Here is a 20362-nt window from a genome sequence, read left to right as displayed (position 1 = left end):
AGCTAGGATAGTAAAGATTAATATTTCATTCATTCATTTATTTGCTTATTTTACCAAGGCCAAGGGAGGAGAGGGAAAAAACAAGTAGAAAATATCAGTGAGCAATGGGAAAGGAAACAGTTAACAAATCCCTTAAAATCTCGGAAAAAAATTAGGATTGGCCTCACACCACCTGATATGTTCCATTCTCCTCATTTGTTGGATGGGCCAATATCTTAGAATGTTCTAGATGTAAATATATTTCAACTTCTTTGGTACCTTGATTTTTAATGCTGTCTGGGTGCTAGATTGAGAATAATGGTGAGGTGTGTTCAATCTCAGCAGGAAAGAATGCCCTATTAGCAAGCAATGCCTGCCAATACTGATGAAGGGAAGGCACCCTTGCAATATTTGCTATCCTCTGCAGGGTTTGGAGTGTAATGTAGAAATGTTTCCACACAGGGCCAGCATTAAGATGTGTTTATAGGCAGACTGTATACACGTTGGGGATGCCTGGGAGTAGCAAACAAGTCTAAGCCTGAAAATAGTCAATGCCAGTCAGGGTGTTCTGATAGGAAGTAAAGGGGATGCAGCTGCAGGGCCTAATGTTACCAAGCCAGCCTCTAGTTTGTGAGATAGTGGTAAGAGAAGGTTAAGCAGGGTGCCAAGACAAGGGCTCGGGAAACAGGACAAAAGCCCAGCTATTGGACTGGGAGATAAGGTGAGGGCTTGGTTTTTGAATGAGGCAATGATCTAAGAACTATGATGAAAGTTCAGAGATGAGCAGCAAAATCTGACTTGATGCTGAACTGAGGAGTTACTAGCATAGAGCTATGTAATTTCCTCTATCATAGCCTGGCCCAAAATGAGGCAGGAGGTAAGAGATAATGTCAGATATGTAGACTGGGATTTTATAGGGACAGGATACCTGACAGTTCTTTACATTCTTCTCTATTTGCTGCCTCACGCTCTCCAGCCTTTCCACTATTAGAGATTATACTCAAGACTGTAGGAACCACCACCAAAGATTTAGAGCTGTGAAAAACCCAAATTGTTTAAAAGTGGTATGTTCTTAGTATGTTTATTTGGAATATTGTATCACATAGAGGTTAATTTAAAGTGGTGTAGTTAAACCATGAATACCATGGATTAAAAATCATATCCGTTGGCTCACTTGGGACCATAAATTCTAGCTATAACTTTATTTGTGTGGGTGGGAAACTGTTTCATGCTTCAAGCACATGATGCTCATAATCTGTTTGAAGAGTAACTGTCACTCACTAGATTGTTGTTTTGACAACATATATGTAGAATAGATAAGCAGATACATTTTTTAATAGAAGGAAGAACCAAGCTAGATAATCTTAAATTCATTCAGAAATTTATGTTAGAAAGTAAAGAAAATCTCATTAATCCATCTCCACTGGTTTCAATTTATGATTGCCAACCTAGAACAGCCAAGTGTTGTTGTTTAATCTACCTAAGAAAATTTGATAAGCCAGTGTACTAATTCTACTTAAGAAAGCATATTATTTAAAATTTTATTTTGCAAAGTGTTGTACATAAATCAGTACTACTAATTACAAATAAGTTTTACTTATTAAAGGAGATTCCACAAACACATAATTCACACATACTTAAAGTTTATATTTGTTCTAAAATTTTGTTTGATTAAGATTTTACAGATCCAGACTGATCTTCCTTAATTGGTTGTAATTAGTATGGTGTGTGTGTGTGTATGTATTTAAGAATCGCAGAAAGCTTTGACTTTATGCATTTCCCCCTTCCTCCCTCTTCACCCTCCAGGTTTTTACCCAGTCTTGCTAGGTCAGCATTAGAAAAAAATCTGGCAGATGCTACAATAGAAATAAATACCGATGACAATTTGGAGCCAGAACTGAAGGATTACAAATGTAAGTATTTGATTTGGCTCTTTTTTTTTTAAAGTGAAATAATAATTAGCAAACATTTGATGCTATTTATTTTAGTTCCAGTTAAAAATGTTTTTGGTTTTCACCTACTTTGATTTATATATTAGTCTGAAGAAATCAATCTGATTTTTTTTAAGTTTGAAAAACACAAGTAAAATCTTAGAATATTTACTTCATTTCAGTACATACTAGATACAATTCCCCTGACCCTTAAGACTCACAGTTGATGCCAACTGATATTCTGAGAATTCCTGCTGTAAATCAACATGTATAATTTTGACAAATGTACTTTTTCCAAATGTATTTCACCAGTGAATCTAGAATGCTGTTTTCTTTGCACATTTACATTTTGAGGGTCAGCGATGTCCAATATGTTGGAGAAACTTTCCTAGGTTGATACAAACTAAAATAATAATCAGAATATGCATGTCATCTTATTCCTTCCATTTCCACCTGTATTGTCTTTTATGGTACTTTTTCTTCTGGATAGCCATAAATATAATTTTGAGTTCTGGGGAGATTTAGTTCTTCATTTAAAAGCTTTCTATTCTTCAATTAGAACATAATGAAAGATTTTCAATTTTTTTAAAATGTAAATACCTATTTTATTGAAGCAGCCAATGTGTGACCACTCTTTAAAAGGGACTATGGTGGTTTTCTTTGTAGCAGATGCTTTTAATCATTGGGGCTGCACTGAGACAAGAATTTGGTATTGAGAAAATAAGATGACTTTTTTAGAGTCAAATTATAAACTCAGCATACTGAGGGATCTGAATACAGATATGCAGAGTCAACTCAAAGAAAAGGAATAATATTGTATTCTCAATATTATTTGAGTGAGTCTATTAAATATCCAAAGAACGACTGTCATTCAGACTGCCGATTGTTTGGTCTTGGTTACTGGCTAGTGTTAGCAGTGCCCATCTAAGCCTCGTGTAGGGGATAAGGAGCCTAAGTGAAGAGACTTCTTACTTGTCTGGTTCCATTCATCTTTAAGGCCATCTCTCTTGTGAAGAATTCATTTAATTAACTCTCCATGTTCACACAACAACCTTCTGATGAGGAACTGGCTTTCCGCGCAGGTTCCCTCCAATTAATATGCTGGTTATGGCAACCAGTATATCACAGTCCATGTGAAAGTTACAATTGTCATATAATATTTTGCAATTCTGATTTTACATCAGAATATACCTATAGAGAAACCAGAATATGTATCTTTAATATTCTCCTGAAAGTTAGATTTGCCCTCAGTTGTGATGACAAAATCAGTCAGCCTTCTAGGCTGAGAACCTTGACAAATTTACCAAAATAATGCCATTCTGTGGGTTTCTTAGAAGATAGCTAGCCAACTTTCTCCCACAGAAGTGCTAACATCACCATTCTCTGACTGCATTTCCCTTTTTGAGGTTGATGTTTTAACAATAAACATTGGTTGAGTGAATAAACTTGTCCTTAAGCCATAAATCTACTGAGTGGATATATTCCATAAACTAAACCATAGATAGCATCAGATGCTGTTTGAATCTGAAATTATGTGTGCCATCTCAACATGCAACTAGATAGTAGATTCACTGCCATATCCCTGCTCTTTCTTTCCCTTTACAGTTTTATACTGGGTCTATTTCAGAGACCTAATGGTAGTAAATAAATAGTAAACTCTCAGTGTTACAGCTCATGGTTTTCCTTCCCTGTAGAACTTGTAAATAAAAGGAAAATGGCAAGGATCTATTGAAGGGCGAAGTTACTGTTAAGATCTACTGTGCTGTGTCAAATGTGTAGCACTCCGCAGTGATTAAACAGGGTGACGATTATTTTTAGCTCAGACTTGTTCACAGTACTCCATAGAAGCAAACATTGCTTTTCTCCATTGTTTTTCAAAACGCTTAGCACAAAAGTCACATTCTAGTAGAGAAACAAACTGTAATTTTCTTATTTGAAGTAGAAAAAAAAAAAGATGGGTGAATTGTTTAAGGCATTGTGTATTTGCTTGCTAAAGTATTTCCACAGGTTGGAATGTTATTTGGAGTAAAATATTAAATATATCCCATGTGATAGAAAGAATGTCAGACTAGACTGAATTCTGTTTTAAGCTCTACTCATATTAGCTGGGTGATTTTGAGAAAATTACGTAGTGTATGTTTTTAGTATTCTCATTATTCTTTCCTCTTTGAATTACATGAAATCATATGAGAAAAAAAATGAGGTGAAGCTTTAGCTAGGGATCTGGCACATAGAAGGTCCTTAATAAATGATAGCTTCTATCATTGTAATAATTAGTATTACTAAAATACCTGCTACTATTAATGTTATTAATATTATTATTGAACTTGAAACATGTCAGTGAACATGTCATGCGTATCTGGTTACTGTAGGGAATACATGGCAGATATGTTCCCTGACTTTAAGAGCTTTATTACTTAGTTTTCTGGCTTCCAGGAACTCATAATCTATTCTAGGTCAACCTATTTAAAGCAAATAAGGAATAATATATAATTATTACAAAATAATTGCATAAGACAGCGGTTCCCAATCTAGCTGGGTATGAAAATCACCTGGGTGATTATTTGAAAGTATAGGCCTCCTGCACCAACCTTGCAAATAGTAATTTTAAAATATTCATTTTGTTATGTTTATTTGTAGTGTGTATATACATATATATATCACAATTTAAGTGATTTATCCAATAAATTTATCCAAAGTGATTTATAAATAGCTGAGACTAGAGGCATGCGTCACCATGCCCTGCTATTTTTTGTATACACACACACACACACACACACACACACACACACATATATGTATATATGTATAAAGAAAGAGACGGACCAGGTTGCACTGTTATCCAGGCTGGAATACAGTGGTGCAATCATGGCTCACTGTAGCCTTAACCTCCTGGGCTCAAGCAATCCTCCTGCCTCAGCCTCCTGAGTAGCTGGGACTACAGACATGTGCCATCAGGCCTGGCTAATTTTTAAAATTTTTTGTAGAGATAGGGTCTCTCTGTGTTGCCCAGGCTGGTCTTGAACCCCTAGACTCAAGTGATCCTTCTGCCTTGGCCTCCTAAAGTGCTGATGACAGGCATGTGCCACTGCACTTGGCTGAAAATAGTAATTTAAGAGTTCTGTGGTAGGTTAGTTCATCTGTATTTTTTACTAGAGCTATAGGAGATTATCTTAAGGGGTTTCTGAATTGGTACACACTAAAAAATAATATTCAAGGTACTTTGGAGCTTTTGAATTTAGGTGTATTTAACTTATGTATGTGTTATAGTCTCTGACCAAACAAGCCTATGAAGGTGACTTGACTGTATTCTGGTTTTGTTTTGTTTTTTTTTTTAGTTTCTCACAATTATATATATACTGTTTTCTATCTACATTGTTTTAGAGAAAATTTGTTACCTTTTGGAGCATTTTGTATCTAGAGCTGTGGTGTTTTATTACTACTTTCAAGTTTATTTCTTTAGATGTTAAATTAAAATCCACAGATATTGCTGAAGCTGTATTGTGTTCTATGTTGGGTGGCTTGGCATCTCTGAGGACAGTGCTATGAATAATTATCTGTCCTGTGTGAAATGTTTAGGTGAAGTAACATCTGGAACTCTGAGGATTGGTGCTGTTAGTGCTCCGATCTATAATGCGCACGAGAAAATGAAAGTGCCTGATGTTCTTTTCTATGACAACATTCAGGTAAGAGTATTGCTTTGTGTTCTTGGATAAATCACTTAAATTATGGTAGTAAACTCCAATTCAAGTGAAATTGACATGTAATTATTTTTGTGATTTCCTAAATTTAATTTAGATGATGCAGAATGAAGTGTTGAACATTTTGTGTGTGTGTGTGTGTGTGTGAGAGAGAGAGATGGAGTCTCACTCTGTCACCTAGGCTGGAGTGCAGTAGCACAATCTCGGCTCCATCTCCCAGGTTCAAGCGATTCTTGTGCCTCAGCCTCCCGAGTAGCTGAGATTAGAGGCGTGCACCACCATGCCCTGCTAATTTTTGTATATTTAGTAGAGACAGGGTTTCACCATATTGGCCAGGCTGGCCTCAAACTCCTGATCTTGTGATCTGCCTGCCTCAGTCTCCCAAAGTGCTAGTATTACAGGCATAAGCCACCACACCTGGCCGAACATCTTTTATTAAGACATAAGACAGAAAACAGAAAATTTTTTCCAAAGATACTTAAAAATTGGAGGAATTGTTGCTATCATTAGGGTAATATAGTGTATATATATATATTTACACACACACATACTTATATATGTAATTTTATATACAATTTTTAAATTAAAATAAACATTTTAAAATTAAACACAAAACAGAGCTATCATCCTCTCTTTTACTTGCTTGTTAAAAGATTTCAGTAGTTCAGAGGGATATGTCTGATGCATCCTTTTTCTCATACTCTTCTTTTTCCTGCAAGTTCCTGGTATTTTTCTTTTATTTCCTTTTCTTTTTTAAAGGAGAACGGTAGAGGCTCTCCTTGTAAACTAGCCAATAGTTATGGACCTTCCACTAAGACGTAGAAGTTTGTATCTAGAAAACTTTATTGTAGATGTTTACTTTAATAAGAATTCTTTTTAGAGAAAATTACCTGTAATATAAAAATTTTTTCTTTTCCAACTTTTCTGTCAAGTGGCTATGTATTTTATAGTAAAACACCTACTTAAAATTTTCTATAATACATTTTAAGTTATATTAACTTTATAGGTATCTAGACATATTATTCTTAATAAAAATCTTGGTTAAAAATTCTGAAATCTGTCAAAACTATAATAATTTTGTATGGCATAGAAAAGAGCATAACCTTGATTTGATTTTTATCCATTCTATAGCCAATTAACTGTTTTATTTTTTTTCTGGAGCATTAATGCTCTTGCACAATCAGTAGACAAATGAACAGAAAATAAAGTTACTTATAAGATACAAAAGTAGAAAAAAATCTTGCCTGTCAAAGACAAAAACATGATTATGAGGAAAACATACTATTTCCAAGCACTTATAGTATTACACTCTATTCATATAGTGGAAAGGAACAAAGAGACAACCAGGAAACTGTTATAAATGACAATTTGAAAAACTCCTTGGTGGCAAAGATTGAAAAGACTTCACAGGATGTAAGAATGTAGAAAATTCAGTAGCAGCAAAGACCATTGTGCCCTTGAACACAATGTCTGTTGCCATGGTGTTTGTGACATGGACATTTAGGACGCAGGGCTGCCATGAACTTTACACAGTGGCCCTGAAGGACTTTTCGTAAGCTATCTCCAAACATACCTTCTCTTCTTAAAGCATTATGAATTAGCCATTAATGAAAACTTTTTAGCTGCACCAATTCTATGGACAGTAGCTTGATTCAATTTGCTTCCATTGTGTATATTATTACTTCCTTTTATGCTGTGCTTCATCTTTGAAGCAGTAGTTAGTGCCTCTTGTAGACTGAGGTGCTTCTGTATCATCTTGTTGTTCTATGCCCTGTTGTCTCCTTACCACATTGTGTTGAAATGGACTTTTGAAATGTGTTTTTCCATATCACTAAGGCACAGCCCTGTTTTCTTTATTTAATTTTTCCAGCAAATAGTAAAGTGCCTGGCACGTAGTAACTGCCAAGTAAATATGTGTTGAGTGGATTAATAAAATAATGAGTAAGATTTTGAATGTTCTTGATAAAGGGTATTACTTCATTAAGCCTTCCATTAAGGAATATTACACTTGCAGCAGTAAGGAGAAGTTGGAGGAAAGAGAAATTAATAGCCTCTTAATAGGCCTAAGAGTTTTAGATGGGTAGGAATTTAAAAATACCCATTATGAGTCTGGCCTTGTATTGGGACACAGAGATCAAAATGCACACACAAGTGTATGTAGCTCTAGGGCTCAAGTTGTTCTTAATCTGCAAGAAGGTACACACAGTTACTACACAGTGTGGTGGAAGTATGTGCAGTTTACTTATGGTAGCATTGATGGGGTTGATTGACCCAGATTGGAATGATCATAGAAAATTGGTCAACCAGACACAATTAGGAGAGTCTCTCAGGCAACGAGACCAGCGTTAGCAGAGACTTAGTTATATGAGAGAGTAGCTCATTTAGGGAGCTATATATAAATTGTTGTCACTGGTATGAAGCTGAGATTGCAGGTGGAAGAGTGTCAGGAGAAGAGGCTGGTGAATGAGGAAAGAGTGAGATCTTTTCAGTCCTGGTAGTTAAGGAATTTGGATTCTATTTAGAAGAATGAGGAAGTTATTGAAAGATTTAAAGCACATTTGTACTTTGGCTAACTTTGCTTTTACTCTTTATTGTTGTCTAGGAGTTAGAACCAAGGCAAAGAGAAACTAGTTAGGTGGTAATTGCAGTAGTTCCAGATGAAATTTATGAAGGATCTGAAGTAAAGAGGAGACAGTGGGGACAGAGCGGAGAGGACACATTACTGGGCTGTTTAGGAGATCAAGTCAGTGGAACTTTGTGTTAGATGAAAGGCAGAGATTCTTTCTCAGGGAGCACAATGTCTGGTGAAAAAGTAAACAGAAGAGTAAGCAGAACATTATTCTAAATCATGCCCATGGTCGGAAACACAGTATAGAAGGAGAGTGGTAGGAGATGAGGAGACTAGACCACGAATGTAAGGAATGACCTTTGTTCCTGAAGTATTAGGAGTCATTTAAGGAATTTTGAGAAATGAGTTGACAAATTTTGAACAAAGAAGTGTCAGGACTGTGAGAACACATTGGCTTAAGGAGAGACTGAAGTTAGAGAAGCTAATTAGCTGATATGAATCTAGGCCAGAGATGATAAAAACCTTAAAACTGTGGGGATGGAAAAGAAAGGGTAGATGCAGTTGATTTTTGGTGGCTTAACAACTCAGGTGCTGTTTAGTTGGATCTTGATATGAAAGGAATGAGGAGGGCAGGGTGCTGATGATAGAAGTTTGGTCAGCTGGTAGAAAATTATGCCATTAACTGGAGAAAAAGATGCAGGGTAAAGAATGAAGTTCAGGAGAAAGTAATAAGTTAGTTTTAGATGTGTTGAATTTAGGTGCCAGGGCAATAACAAAGTGGTTTGATCATTCAGAAATAGAGGGCTGTAGTTAAGGAGGAAAGTTTTGCTGTTGAAGATTGGTGTAGAGTTGGTAACTGAAGCCATGAACTAGATGAGAGGATCTAAGGAGAGCAGGGTCAGAGGTAGGTCTTTGAATGCTGACATGTGGGTATCCAACTCTGCACACAGCCCTCCCTCAACCCTCAGGTGGGTGCCTGGGTACGAGTAGTCACAACCTGCCCCATACCATGAATACAAAGGGAAGCATGTAAGAAGGTAGAAAGACGGAATTGCTACAGGAAGATCAGCTGAGAAAACTATGGGAGAAATTGTTAGGGAGGTAGGAAGGAATCAGGGGAAATGGATAACTGGGAGAGGAGACTTTTAAGAAATTGTCTGCAGTACTAAGTGGGTCAAGAGGCTAAGAGGAGAATTGTGTTGGCGGTGACTTTAGCCTTAGCTAAAGTTTGTTGATTTGAATAATCGAGTTAGATATAATGAGGGCATGAAGTGGGAGGACATGAGAATTGTAAAGAAGAACACAAATATAGTTTGGATTATTTTTTGATATTTACATTGCTTTTTTCTTTGGCTATTCAGGTACTTACTCCAACTTTTCAACGTAGATTAGCCCATTTATTACTGGAAGAACTTAGTGTTTTCTGGGATTGGCACTGACTTTTCATCTTAGTGAAAAGGAAGAGGTCTCCATACTATATTCTCACCAGAACTCAGCTTAAAATGATGTACATCTTGGTTTGCTTAACATAGTTTCTGCTTATACTTGTTGTTTCAGCATAATTATTAATAGTGTCTCTTTTTATTCTTAAAAGCATACACCTTATATCCATTTAAAAGTGTTCAAGAATAGTTATATACTCACCTCACTTCAAGCCTTATTAAAACTCTAGCTCCATGGCATATCTGAAAGCATTTTTGAAATTAAAAATGACCAAGATAAACATGAGGGAATACTCATTTGTTCCTGAAGGCGATAAAGCACTTTCTCAGTTTTTCTTCTAAGAAAGAAACTCTGAAAGAGAATACTATTAAATTTGACAAGTAAAAAGAAAAATTTCTGTGTGTATGTGTATATGTATGTATTATATATTATCTATATTTTATATCTATATATTATATATAATTTATATGTATATTATACTATATATAATTTATATGTATATTATACAATATATATAAAGCACCATAAATGAAATTGAAAAAACAAAGCAAGTGACGTACTAGAAAAATATCTGCAGCATGTATTAGATGCAAAAGGTTAATTTCACTGTTTACAAATAGGAAACTTCAGTAACTTTAGTACTTACGAAGCTGCTATTGATTTGATACAGAAAACCAAGAGAAAGTAATAGGAATATTAATTGTACTGGAGTGTAGATCTCTTCCAGCCCCAAAGAACCCGCATGACCTACTTACAGTTGTCTTATTTTTCAAGATACAAAAGAGCAATGTAATTTCCTCTGTGGCTATTGTGAACAACCTTAATCTTGTTCTTTTATTATATTGTGTCATAATGCAAATTAAAAAGTGTGGAAGGTAAATAGTATATTTTTAATTCTGAAGCTATCCATAGCTTTAAAGGTAATGGTTAAGAACAAGTCAATGTAAAATGTTCCCTAGAACTGTACAGTTATTTTAGGAAGCCTTTGTATATTTACATTAGCAAGTGTCAATTTAAATATTATATTAAATTATAAGCCAACTCTACATAGTATAATAGATAAAAAGTATTTGAGTTGAATTATTAAAAACTCTGAAATATTAGTCAGTTGCTTAGTCTTGCTCAGGTGAACTATTTATTTACTTATAAACATAGATTTAATTTTGGGTCGCATCAAATCGCTTGATTATTATTTATTATAATAGATATTTATATTCTATAAAGATATCTTTATAGTTAACTTTCTTGTTTCACCTGGATTTTACAAAACACAGTTAACCCCTAGTTCCTTTTTCTCTAGCACATGATAGTGATGGAAGACATGCTGAAAGACTTTCTTCTTGGAGAACACTTATTATTGGTTGGCAACCAGGTGAGTTATGGCTACAATCTAGGTACCAATGAAAAAATGATAGTAACAATTTAAAAGCAGTAAGTTTCTTCTTGTTGGAATCAGTTTTTTTTTCCCCCCTATTAAATGACTGGTTTAATTAAAGGATGAGACTCTGCTATCTTCCAGACTTCAAAATTACCTCAAGGTTTAAATCATCCTCCTATCTCTCATCAAGTTCTGTCCATTCTGTCTTATAAGTATGTACTCTTCTTGTCCACATCTGTCACTCTAGCCCCAGTGATCTTTACCTGCCACTTGGATTACAGCAATAGTTTCCTATGATAGCTCCATCCCCACCTTATGCCCATTCTTATCTGCTGTCCATTCTGTAGTATCTGTAGTCAGATTGATACTTGTAAAACTAAAATCTGATTGAGTCTCTGTCTTTTTGCTGAAATTGGCTCCCCATTGCTGTTAGGTATAGTCTGAGTCTTCAGTATGGTGTACAGTCCTACAGGATTCACCCTCTGCCCACCCCTTCAGTCCTAAGCCATGGCCCCTTCTTTCTCTCTCTGTGTTGGTTTGAGGCACTCTGCAGTTTCTCATCTATTCAGTTACTTATCTCTGCTCTGGTCCTTGGTACATGCTCTTCCTTCTGCATGGAGAACTTCCTGTCCCCTTCCCATATACCCTGCCTTTAACTTGTGGAAGAGAGACCTTCCCTTGTCCCTGGCTGAATAGGTTTTTCCTGCTTCTACTCCCTTATATCTCCTTTTTATCATACTAGTCATACCATATGACTGTCTTTGCAACTTGTCTATGTGTCCCTTGAGAGCACGGACCGTGTTTTTCTTATTTATCTCTGTCCTCAGCTCCTAGCATGTACCTTTTACATAGTAGACGCTCAATGTATGTTTATGGAGAAACGTATGAAAATTTTAGGTTTACGGGGTCCTGATAATTTTCCTCTATTGAATTTTCAGGCTCACAGTGAACAGTACTTTGGGTTTTTAAAATTGGTCTCAAATTAAGGGTAACCAGGTTTCTGAAGTTTGGTTTCTATTTTTTCTTCTTTTTTTGTACTTACAAAAATAATACATTTTCTTTATATATTTAGCTTCTCAAACTTATCATTTTAAAGTACTGATTAAAAAATAAAAATAAAAATGGGCCATTTGGGTGGTTTATTGATTTGAGAGCATAGGCTTGGAAGTTAGATGACTAGAGGCTCAACAGCAACTCTTCCACATGTGGTTGTGTGACTTTGGGCAAATTGCTTATCTTACTGAGGCTCAGTTTCCTGATGTCTACTCTGGGAATAAAAATAAGTATGGTCTCTGGGCTAATGTAAGGATGTCATGAGATAATGCGTGGGAAGTACTTCACACAGTGCTTAGTTCTGTCAGCTCAATACCTGTGTATCACTGTATAGTTTAAAAGTAATATTCTGTTGTTTCATTTTTTAAAACAAGAATTAAAAGCAGAACAATAAATTATTTATGACCCTTTAATTCCCACTATTTGAAAAGTCCTACCTATTTTTCTTCACTGAACAGTAAAAGATGAGCCTATATACCAGAGTGGAAAGATGAAGATCAGTTAACAGTCAGAATTTGGCTCTTGATATTGAAACCCGGGAAGTCACATTCTCATCGCACTTTGAAAAACAATGGCTCTGTGGACATTCAGGTTGTATATAGCCCAAAGTACTTTGTAAATTTTTTATGAGAGTTTCACAAACTCTTTATAAGTTGGTGCACTCAGTGTGTCCTTTTCAGAACTTCTGCCATCGCCGGAATGGCCTGCCAAGACTATACAGAACTGGGGCTTGAGGAATAATTTTTCTAAGGTGCAGGTTTTCAAAAGGAAGATCCCTAGAGGTCAAGGTATGGTGTCCAAGTGGTTTTGAAATCTCTCCTATGGTATTGCTATCCTAAGGGTTTGGTGGGTTGGATGCAGTTGGTCTCTTGGCAAAGGTAGCACTTGCAATTGAGCAGGTGATAGATTATAGTTTCAGGAGGGTCTTCTAGGTTAAAAGGTTGAAGTTAATGCCTCGCCAGTAACTAGAGAGACAGGAAGCATGTTCTAACCTCTGGAGGATTAGGGAGAGCTATTCAGAGTAAAGGGTGAAGTAGAACAGAGGTTTCCTTCTGCTTTATGATGAATGAAGCAGAGACTGTGAAAGTGTTTTGGGATTGTCCTAGGGTGCTGTACAAACCTTGGCATAAAATCTAATATTCTATCTCTCGTTTGTTTCCAGTCCTAACGAAAGGAACAAGGCATTAGAGCAAAGAACTAAGCAGTGGGGTGGAGGGAAGGGCAGCTACAGCTCCACAGGTAGATGGTTGGACTCCAGTATCTGGTAAGGATGGACAAGTACACCGATTTTCAAGCCTGTCTAGGACTGGTTCAGGATTCAGCTAGATAGAACCTTCAAGTTGAAGATCCCCAGGAAGAACAAGGCAGGAGCCATGGGTTGGCACGAACTTTTACTTATCAGTTCTTTTGCAAAAGCCATCTGTGGTCAGCAGATCACACTGTCTTGCCATCTTGTACCCCTATCCTGCCACTCTCCACTTTGGAGAAAGAAGAAATTACAAAGGGAGATTGTATTCAGTATAATTTTCTATGTTTAGCTGGCCCTTTTCATATCAAAAGAGTTTTCTGTTCTTTCATTATAAACCTCTAAGACCATCAGTATTATAATACCAATGTTGAAGGAACATTTTTTTTTGTAAGTAAATTATGCTACACCTGTGTTCATTATGTTATATAGTGGAAAAGTCTAGCTCTCTTAGACTGTCATTTGATGTCCTCCATGACCTAATCCTACTCTGCTTTCAGCCTGGCGTCTGGTTTCTCCCTGTAAATGCTTGTCCTGAGACAAATTAAACACTCTGTTTCCCAAACATACTTTATTTTCAGTGTTATATTCCAACCTCTAATCTTTGCCTATTCACATTCTCTTAACCTCAGAGTGGCAATGTGGCATCATGGAAAAGGAATAAGCTGGGTACCCAAAGACCTACCTTCTTTTTCAGATGTTTTAACTCTCTGTGATAGTTGAGTAAATTGTTATTGAGTAAATTGATGTGTGTGATATCAACTGATAATGTGATACTGAGTAAACAGTTATTCCTTCTAATTAGGGGCTTTTCTTTTTTTTTATCTATAAAATTATAGACTTGGCACAGATATTTTCTAGGGTCTCTCTGGCTGTAATATTCTACAATATGCTTCTTTAATAAAGTCCTTGTGAACACTATGGCTTGAAGGCTTGACTCCACTCTCTGAACTGTGATAGGTCACTTACAGATTTCTTTTGGGATTTAGATTTATGCACTTACCCACCATCTCTGTGAAAGAGAGATAAAGAGTCTTCATTATTTTTGTGTCTCCCAGATGCTTTGCATACTGTAGACATTCAACAAATACTTGCTAAGTTAATTAGTAGATTTTAGAGGACTATCTGAAATAAATTCCTGGCTGGGCACAGTGGCTCATGCCTGTAATCCTAGCACTTTGGGAGGCTGAGGTGGGTGGATCAGTTGAAGCCTGGAGTTTGAGACCAGCCTGACCAACATGGCAAAGCCCTGTCTCTGCTTAAAAGAATACAAAAATTAGCCAGGTGGAGTGGCATGTGCTTGTAGTCCCATCTACTTGGGAGGCTGAGACAGGAGAATCACTCGAACCTGGGAGGCGGAGGCTGCAGTGAGCTGAGATCACACCACCACACTCCAGCCTAGGAGACAGAGCAAGACTCTGTCTCAAAAAAAAAAAAAAAACATTAATTAATTAAATAAATTCCTAATGAGTAGTCAAAATGACTTAGAAGTAATATGAATTTAAAATTTAGGCTCAGTTGGATTGTTTTCAGGGGGTTATAAGACAAATTGAAATTTCTTCTCTGAGCTTGCAGCTGTTTTAAGTGAAGGAGACAAATGAATTAGATAAAATCTAGGGACTACCTACTCAAGAGAGTAAATAGTTAAGTAGTCCATTCAATTGGATATAGTTCTATAATGACAGGATCAGAGACTGGCAGCATTATCACTAAGACAGAATAATGAAATGCTAATTATTTTTAAATTTCTAATAATAAAGTGCTGATTAGTATTTAGCTAATTAAATCATACATAACTTTGCCTGTGCTTGCATTTACCAGGTCAAGGGGGTGGAAACTGGACCAAGGTGGCTGGTTAAAATCTAAATAGAACTTTTTGAATCCTTTAGCCAACTTCAATTCCTTTCTAATGTGTTTTCATAAGGTAACATCTGTGCTAAGATCTGAGCAATATTCTATGGTTAGACTCTTAGCTGCTTCTGTTTGGTGGGTACAAGGGAGTACAGAGCCGCCTGTAGCATTCCTTAGCTAATGCAGTACCCCACAGAGCTGTGCTTTGCTGGGAACTGGCCTAGAGTTCATGTGTTCTCTTTCTCTGTGCTGCTCTGAGTGCTGATCATCTAGGAGAGTTATTTATTTGGGAATGTGTATTTTTGCAGTGATAGTAACTCAGGTCCTTCTTCAGTAGCTTTAAAAATGCCTTGCTTCATTGGTCAATGGTATTTCATGCTTTTCTTCATATTCGACGCACCTGCTCACCTTCACCCTTATTTCTGTCTTCTGAAACAAGACAAAGAACACAAAGACAGGCAAGTGAAGGTGCAGGTAATAGGTGGAGGACAATTGACTCTGAGCTCTCCTGGGGTAGTGTCAATGGTGTTTTCAGTCAAATGCAAAGTGACAGCCCCCTGTGAAAATGGCTATTTTTAATCACATATTTATTTTTAAAGTAAATGAATCATGTGTAGCAATTGATCAGGCTCCTTTCTTTCTCCTTCTAATGCATTGTCTATAGATATATGCAGTCTACACAGCCTTCTGTTTGCAAACTAGAAACTGGTTGAACTCTATGAAAGAAATGTTTCAACACTTGAAATTATATCTAGAGATGTTTTACAAGACTGCTCTGTTACCAGTGGCAATGAGGAAATTAAAGAGAATGGGTGCTGATTTTGAGGTATCTGAAGGTTTATCATCTTTATTAAACCCAATCTCACCTTTTTCTTGCAGATATTATCTTTTCTAAGCATCTATGATACTAGAAAGATTTTACATCTATTGAGAAGCTAAAAACAGCTCCACAAGCACCACTTGTCATAGTAAAAATAAAGTAGCCTGCCCATTATTTATAACAAAATTGATTTTTAAAAATCCTTTCTATTTTCTGTGTGAGATTTTATGCCACAGCACATAGTCTTTCCAGTAAGTACAGCAGAATTGCTGCCTTTCTGCCAAGTGGGATAGGGTACCGTGAAAATATACATGTTTGAGGGTCACTTAGGGTATAATGCTGTGTATTACAGAACCACTTTAGCATGCTGTAACATGCATTACTTTCTACCTACTGTAATTATAACATTGTATGTACCTTTCATACTATTAGGAGCTTCATGCTAGTCTTTTTGTGGGGGGGAGGTGGGGTCATAGTATGACTTTCTAATTAACGAAAAGAGAGATGGCTATTTATTTTCTAGCCAATGATGTTTTTTCTATGCCAGCTGTAGCCCAAGAATAAGTTTCCTGCCTTCCCCACCTTCGCATACCTGGTTTTCTTTTGATGTATAGTGTCATATTCAATTTGATATACAAAATATTTATTGTGAAAATTTAGGGCTATAGAATCAGCCATAAGTGCCATATTTCTTTTTGTTTAAAAAAGTCCCTGCCGGGTGCAGTGGCTCACGCCTGTAATCCCAGCATTTTGGGAGGCCAAGGTGGGTGGATTGCTTGAGTCCAGGAGTTTGAGACCAGCGCAGGCAATATGGCAAAACCCCATCTCTACAAAAATTACAAAAGCTAGCCAGGTATGGTGGCATGCACCTGTAGTCCCAGCTACTCAGGATACTTAGGCAGAAGGATTGCTTGAGTCTGGGAGACAGAGGTTGCAATGAACTGAGATTGTGCCATTTCACTCCAGCCTGGGTGACAGAGCAAGGCCCTGTCTCAAAAATAAAAATAACAATAATAAAAAGTCCCTAAGACTAAGTCTCTGTTTTTGTGTAAGAATACATGTGTTTTGAGAGACAATTGCTCTTTATCAGATATTTGAAGGCAAAACATATTTTAGGAATGTTGTGTTCTGAAATGTTCAAGTACCCTTACATAAGAATTATTTTTTAGGCCAGTCGCGGTGGCTCAGGCCTGTAATCCCAGCCCTTTGGGAGGCCAAGGCAGGCGGATCACCTGAGGTTGGGAGTTTGGGACCAGCCTGGCCAACATGGTGAAACCCTGTCTCTACTAAAAATACAAAAATTAGCCAGATGTAGTGGTACACGCCTGTAATCCCAGCTACTTGGGAAGCTGAGGTGGGAGAAGTGTTTGAACCTGGGAGGGGGAGGTTGCAGTGAGCTGAGATCGCAGCACTGTACTCCAGCCTGGGCGATAAAGTGAGACTCCATCTCAAAAAAAAAAAAAACAAAGGAATTATTTTTAAATATTCAGTGTTTTGTTTTTAGAAATAAAAATTTGATCTACATATCAAACATCACTTGGTTTCTGATATGAGACAAAATTTTAAAGTAAGTCATCAAAGGTTACTTTATATTTAATGAGACATAATTAATAATTCACAATCATTTCTACATGAATATTGTCTAATAAAATAACTTCCCAGGGTTTGTCAACTTATTTTTTTGTCACTTTAAGTCAGCTTTTTATATCACTTTACCAAATAAGAGTCTGGTAAAATTTTTATACTTAAGCTTTTCTTGTATTCCTATCCATATTTTTTGCCCTTACTAAAACTCCAATACATTATATATTTCTTATAAACTAAAAAGTCAATTTTTGCTGATTTTCATATAGGATGCCTTCTCTATCCCTTATTTTCATTTTCTTCATGTTTTTACATTACTGAGTCTGTAGGTACTCATTTCAATTCTGTGACACCTTCTGATCTATCAGCAGTGAGGGATATCCTAGAAAGAATCTCTTAATGTTATTTCTGCTAAAAGGTGAAAGTGGCTGTATCTTGTCTACCAGATAAAATCCCCTTCATGGAGAGACACTCAAAACCACCCACAATCTGGCTCCAAACTCCTTCTATCATTCTAGTTCTTTCAAACTACAGTTTCTTACTCTTCCTGAGTGCAATATCCCCTTTCCCTCCCCAGCCAGTTTTCATGTTGTTTGCCTCATATAGTGCCTCTTACTCTCATCTTGGCCTGTGAAAATTCTGCCCACTTTCAAGAGCTCAGATGTTTTTCTGCTATGAGGCTTTCTTTGTCTCCCCCAAATAGAAGTAATCTTATTTTCTTCTGAGCTTTATAGCATTTTCTCACTAGGTTGATTGAATTGTCTTTTAAAATTGTTGCGATCCGTGTTTGATTTCATCCATAATTGGTTAAAAGTTTCTTATGAACTAAGATTAAGAATAGTAGTATATTTGTATGTCTTGCAGTTTTCAATGTGCTTTTATACCATTTTATTTAGTTCTACATCAACCTTTGAGGTAAAAATTTTTATTTTCTACCTTTCACAAATAAGCAGACCAGTTCAAAAAGGTAAAAATATTTGCTTAAAATCACATAGCTAGTTAGTGTCAGAGTTAGGTATTAGATTTACAAAGCTCATGCTTTTTTCCATCATACCACACTAATTCCTGTACTAGGCAGAACAACAACAACAACAATAATGTAATAACTAACTTTTGTTAAGTGCTTATAATAGGCCAGAGACTATACTTTACATACAAAGTAAAGGACATTTAAAATTTTTCTGTTATGGGAAATTTTTTATATATTCCACAAAAAGTAGAATATGTAATGAACCCCCTTGTATTCATCACTCAACTTCAATGATTAATAAGCATTTTGTCCATCTTGCTTTACCAATTCTCCCAACACTTTTTTGTATATCATCTTTTAATATATTGTTCTTTTGCATATCATTTTTCTTATAGCTGTTTCACCATTTATCTCTAATATGTCCACAATTTTATTATTACACCTAACAAATTAACAATAATCCTTTCATATAATCTAATGCTCTGTTTTCAATTTTCCCTAATTATCTCGAAAGTGTTATTTTGACTGAGTACAATGGCTCTCACCTGTAACCCCAGCACTTCTGGAGGCTGAGGTAGGCGGATGCCTTGATCCCAGAAGTTCCAGACCAGCCTGGGCAATATAGTAAAATCCTGTCTATACAGAAAATACCAAAATTAATTATCTGGGCATGGTGGCATGCACCTGTAGTCCCAGCTACTCAGGAGGCTGAGGTGGGAGGATCACCTGAACCCAGGAGGTGCAGGTTGCAGTGAGCCAAGATTAGGCCACTACACTCCAGCTTGGGCAGTAGAGCAAGATTCTGCCTCAAAAAAAAAAAAGCTTTGTTTTATAGTTGATTTATTCTAATCAGCATCAAAACAAAGCCTGGTCATTGAATTTAGTTGATGTGCCTCCTAAGTCTCTTTGAAAGAGGAAAGATGTACTCTCCTGTCATCTTTATCCTAAGAAGTATAGACCCATTTTTATGAATATAAACATTTTATTCAGAATTATACCACTATTGATGAATTTCCACTGAGGAAATATTATAAAAGTAACTTTCACTGGGCCAATTTAATTTTTTGATTAATTTATACAATGAAATTATGCCATATCAATTTTTTCCAGGATAGAAATGATTCATTCTTTTCTAAGTTTTCATAGCATTTGATTTTTTAACTTTTATACACTCCGAAAATCAATAAACATATATTTAATGCCAACTAAGCAAGACTCTGTGAACATTTTAAGTGTATAATTCTTTGTGTCTCATTCTGTCCATTAATTACAAACTTAATGTGATTAGAAATTCTATTTTTCTCCTGATAGAGGTTTGGTAAATGTTGAATTATTTAACATTGAGATACTGTGAATATTTTATTGCTAAACTTAAAGAATGTGTAAATTTTGCTAATTAATAATTTGAACTAAGCCCTGGCAGATTGCTACTGTGCACCATCAGAAATATACCATGTTGCTATGACAGCATAATTGTTTAATATCTGTAGAGGCACTGAACAGTTTGTCCAGAAATTTTCTTGCCTGTGTCCCCCAGCTGGTAGTGGCAGCAGGGATTTGGTAACTTAGTGTCTAATAGCTCCAGCAGCCTGGGGACCCCAAGGCTGTGAAATACCTGTTTCATCAAATACAGTGGCACTCATTTTTATTTTAAATTATTTTTTGTTCCTTCTCAAACCCCTTAGTTAATGAAGTTGCCTGAATTACAACGTGGAAATTCATTGGCATTCCGCCACATTCTTTCTGCCAATTTAGTTGGTCTATCCATTGTTTCTTAGTAAATATTTTTTCTTGTATTTATTTTGAATCTGTATTTTGTTCCTGCAGACACACTGAT

The 20362-nt window shown here is 36.2% G+C and overlaps 1 protein-coding gene across 3 annotated transcripts in view; it reads left to right on the top strand.

Moving 5' to 3' along the window:
- Positions 1-20362, top strand: part of VWA8 (von Willebrand factor A domain containing 8) — a 381025-nt gene that overhangs the window by 161063 nt on the left and 199600 nt on the right. For all 3 annotated transcript variants that reach the window (XR_012426882.1, XM_005585735.5, XM_074021913.1), the window contains exons 18-20: positions 1786-1892; positions 5490-5596; positions 10924-10995. Coding sequence is in view for 2 of the 3 variants with exons in the window: in XM_005585735.5 (XP_005585792.3) it covers positions 1786-1892; positions 5490-5596; positions 10924-10995 (286 nt within the window). In the remaining variant the exon portion in view is untranslated. The remainder of the gene's footprint in view (positions 1-1785; positions 1893-5489; positions 5597-10923; positions 10996-20362) is intronic.

Source organism: Macaca fascicularis, chromosome 17, assembly GCF_037993035.2.
Source record: "Macaca fascicularis isolate 582-1 chromosome 17, T2T-MFA8v1.1".
Classification (NCBI taxonomy): domain Eukaryota; kingdom Metazoa; phylum Chordata; class Mammalia; order Primates; family Cercopithecidae; genus Macaca; species Macaca fascicularis.
This window is presented reverse-complemented; position numbering and strand designations above follow the sequence as displayed.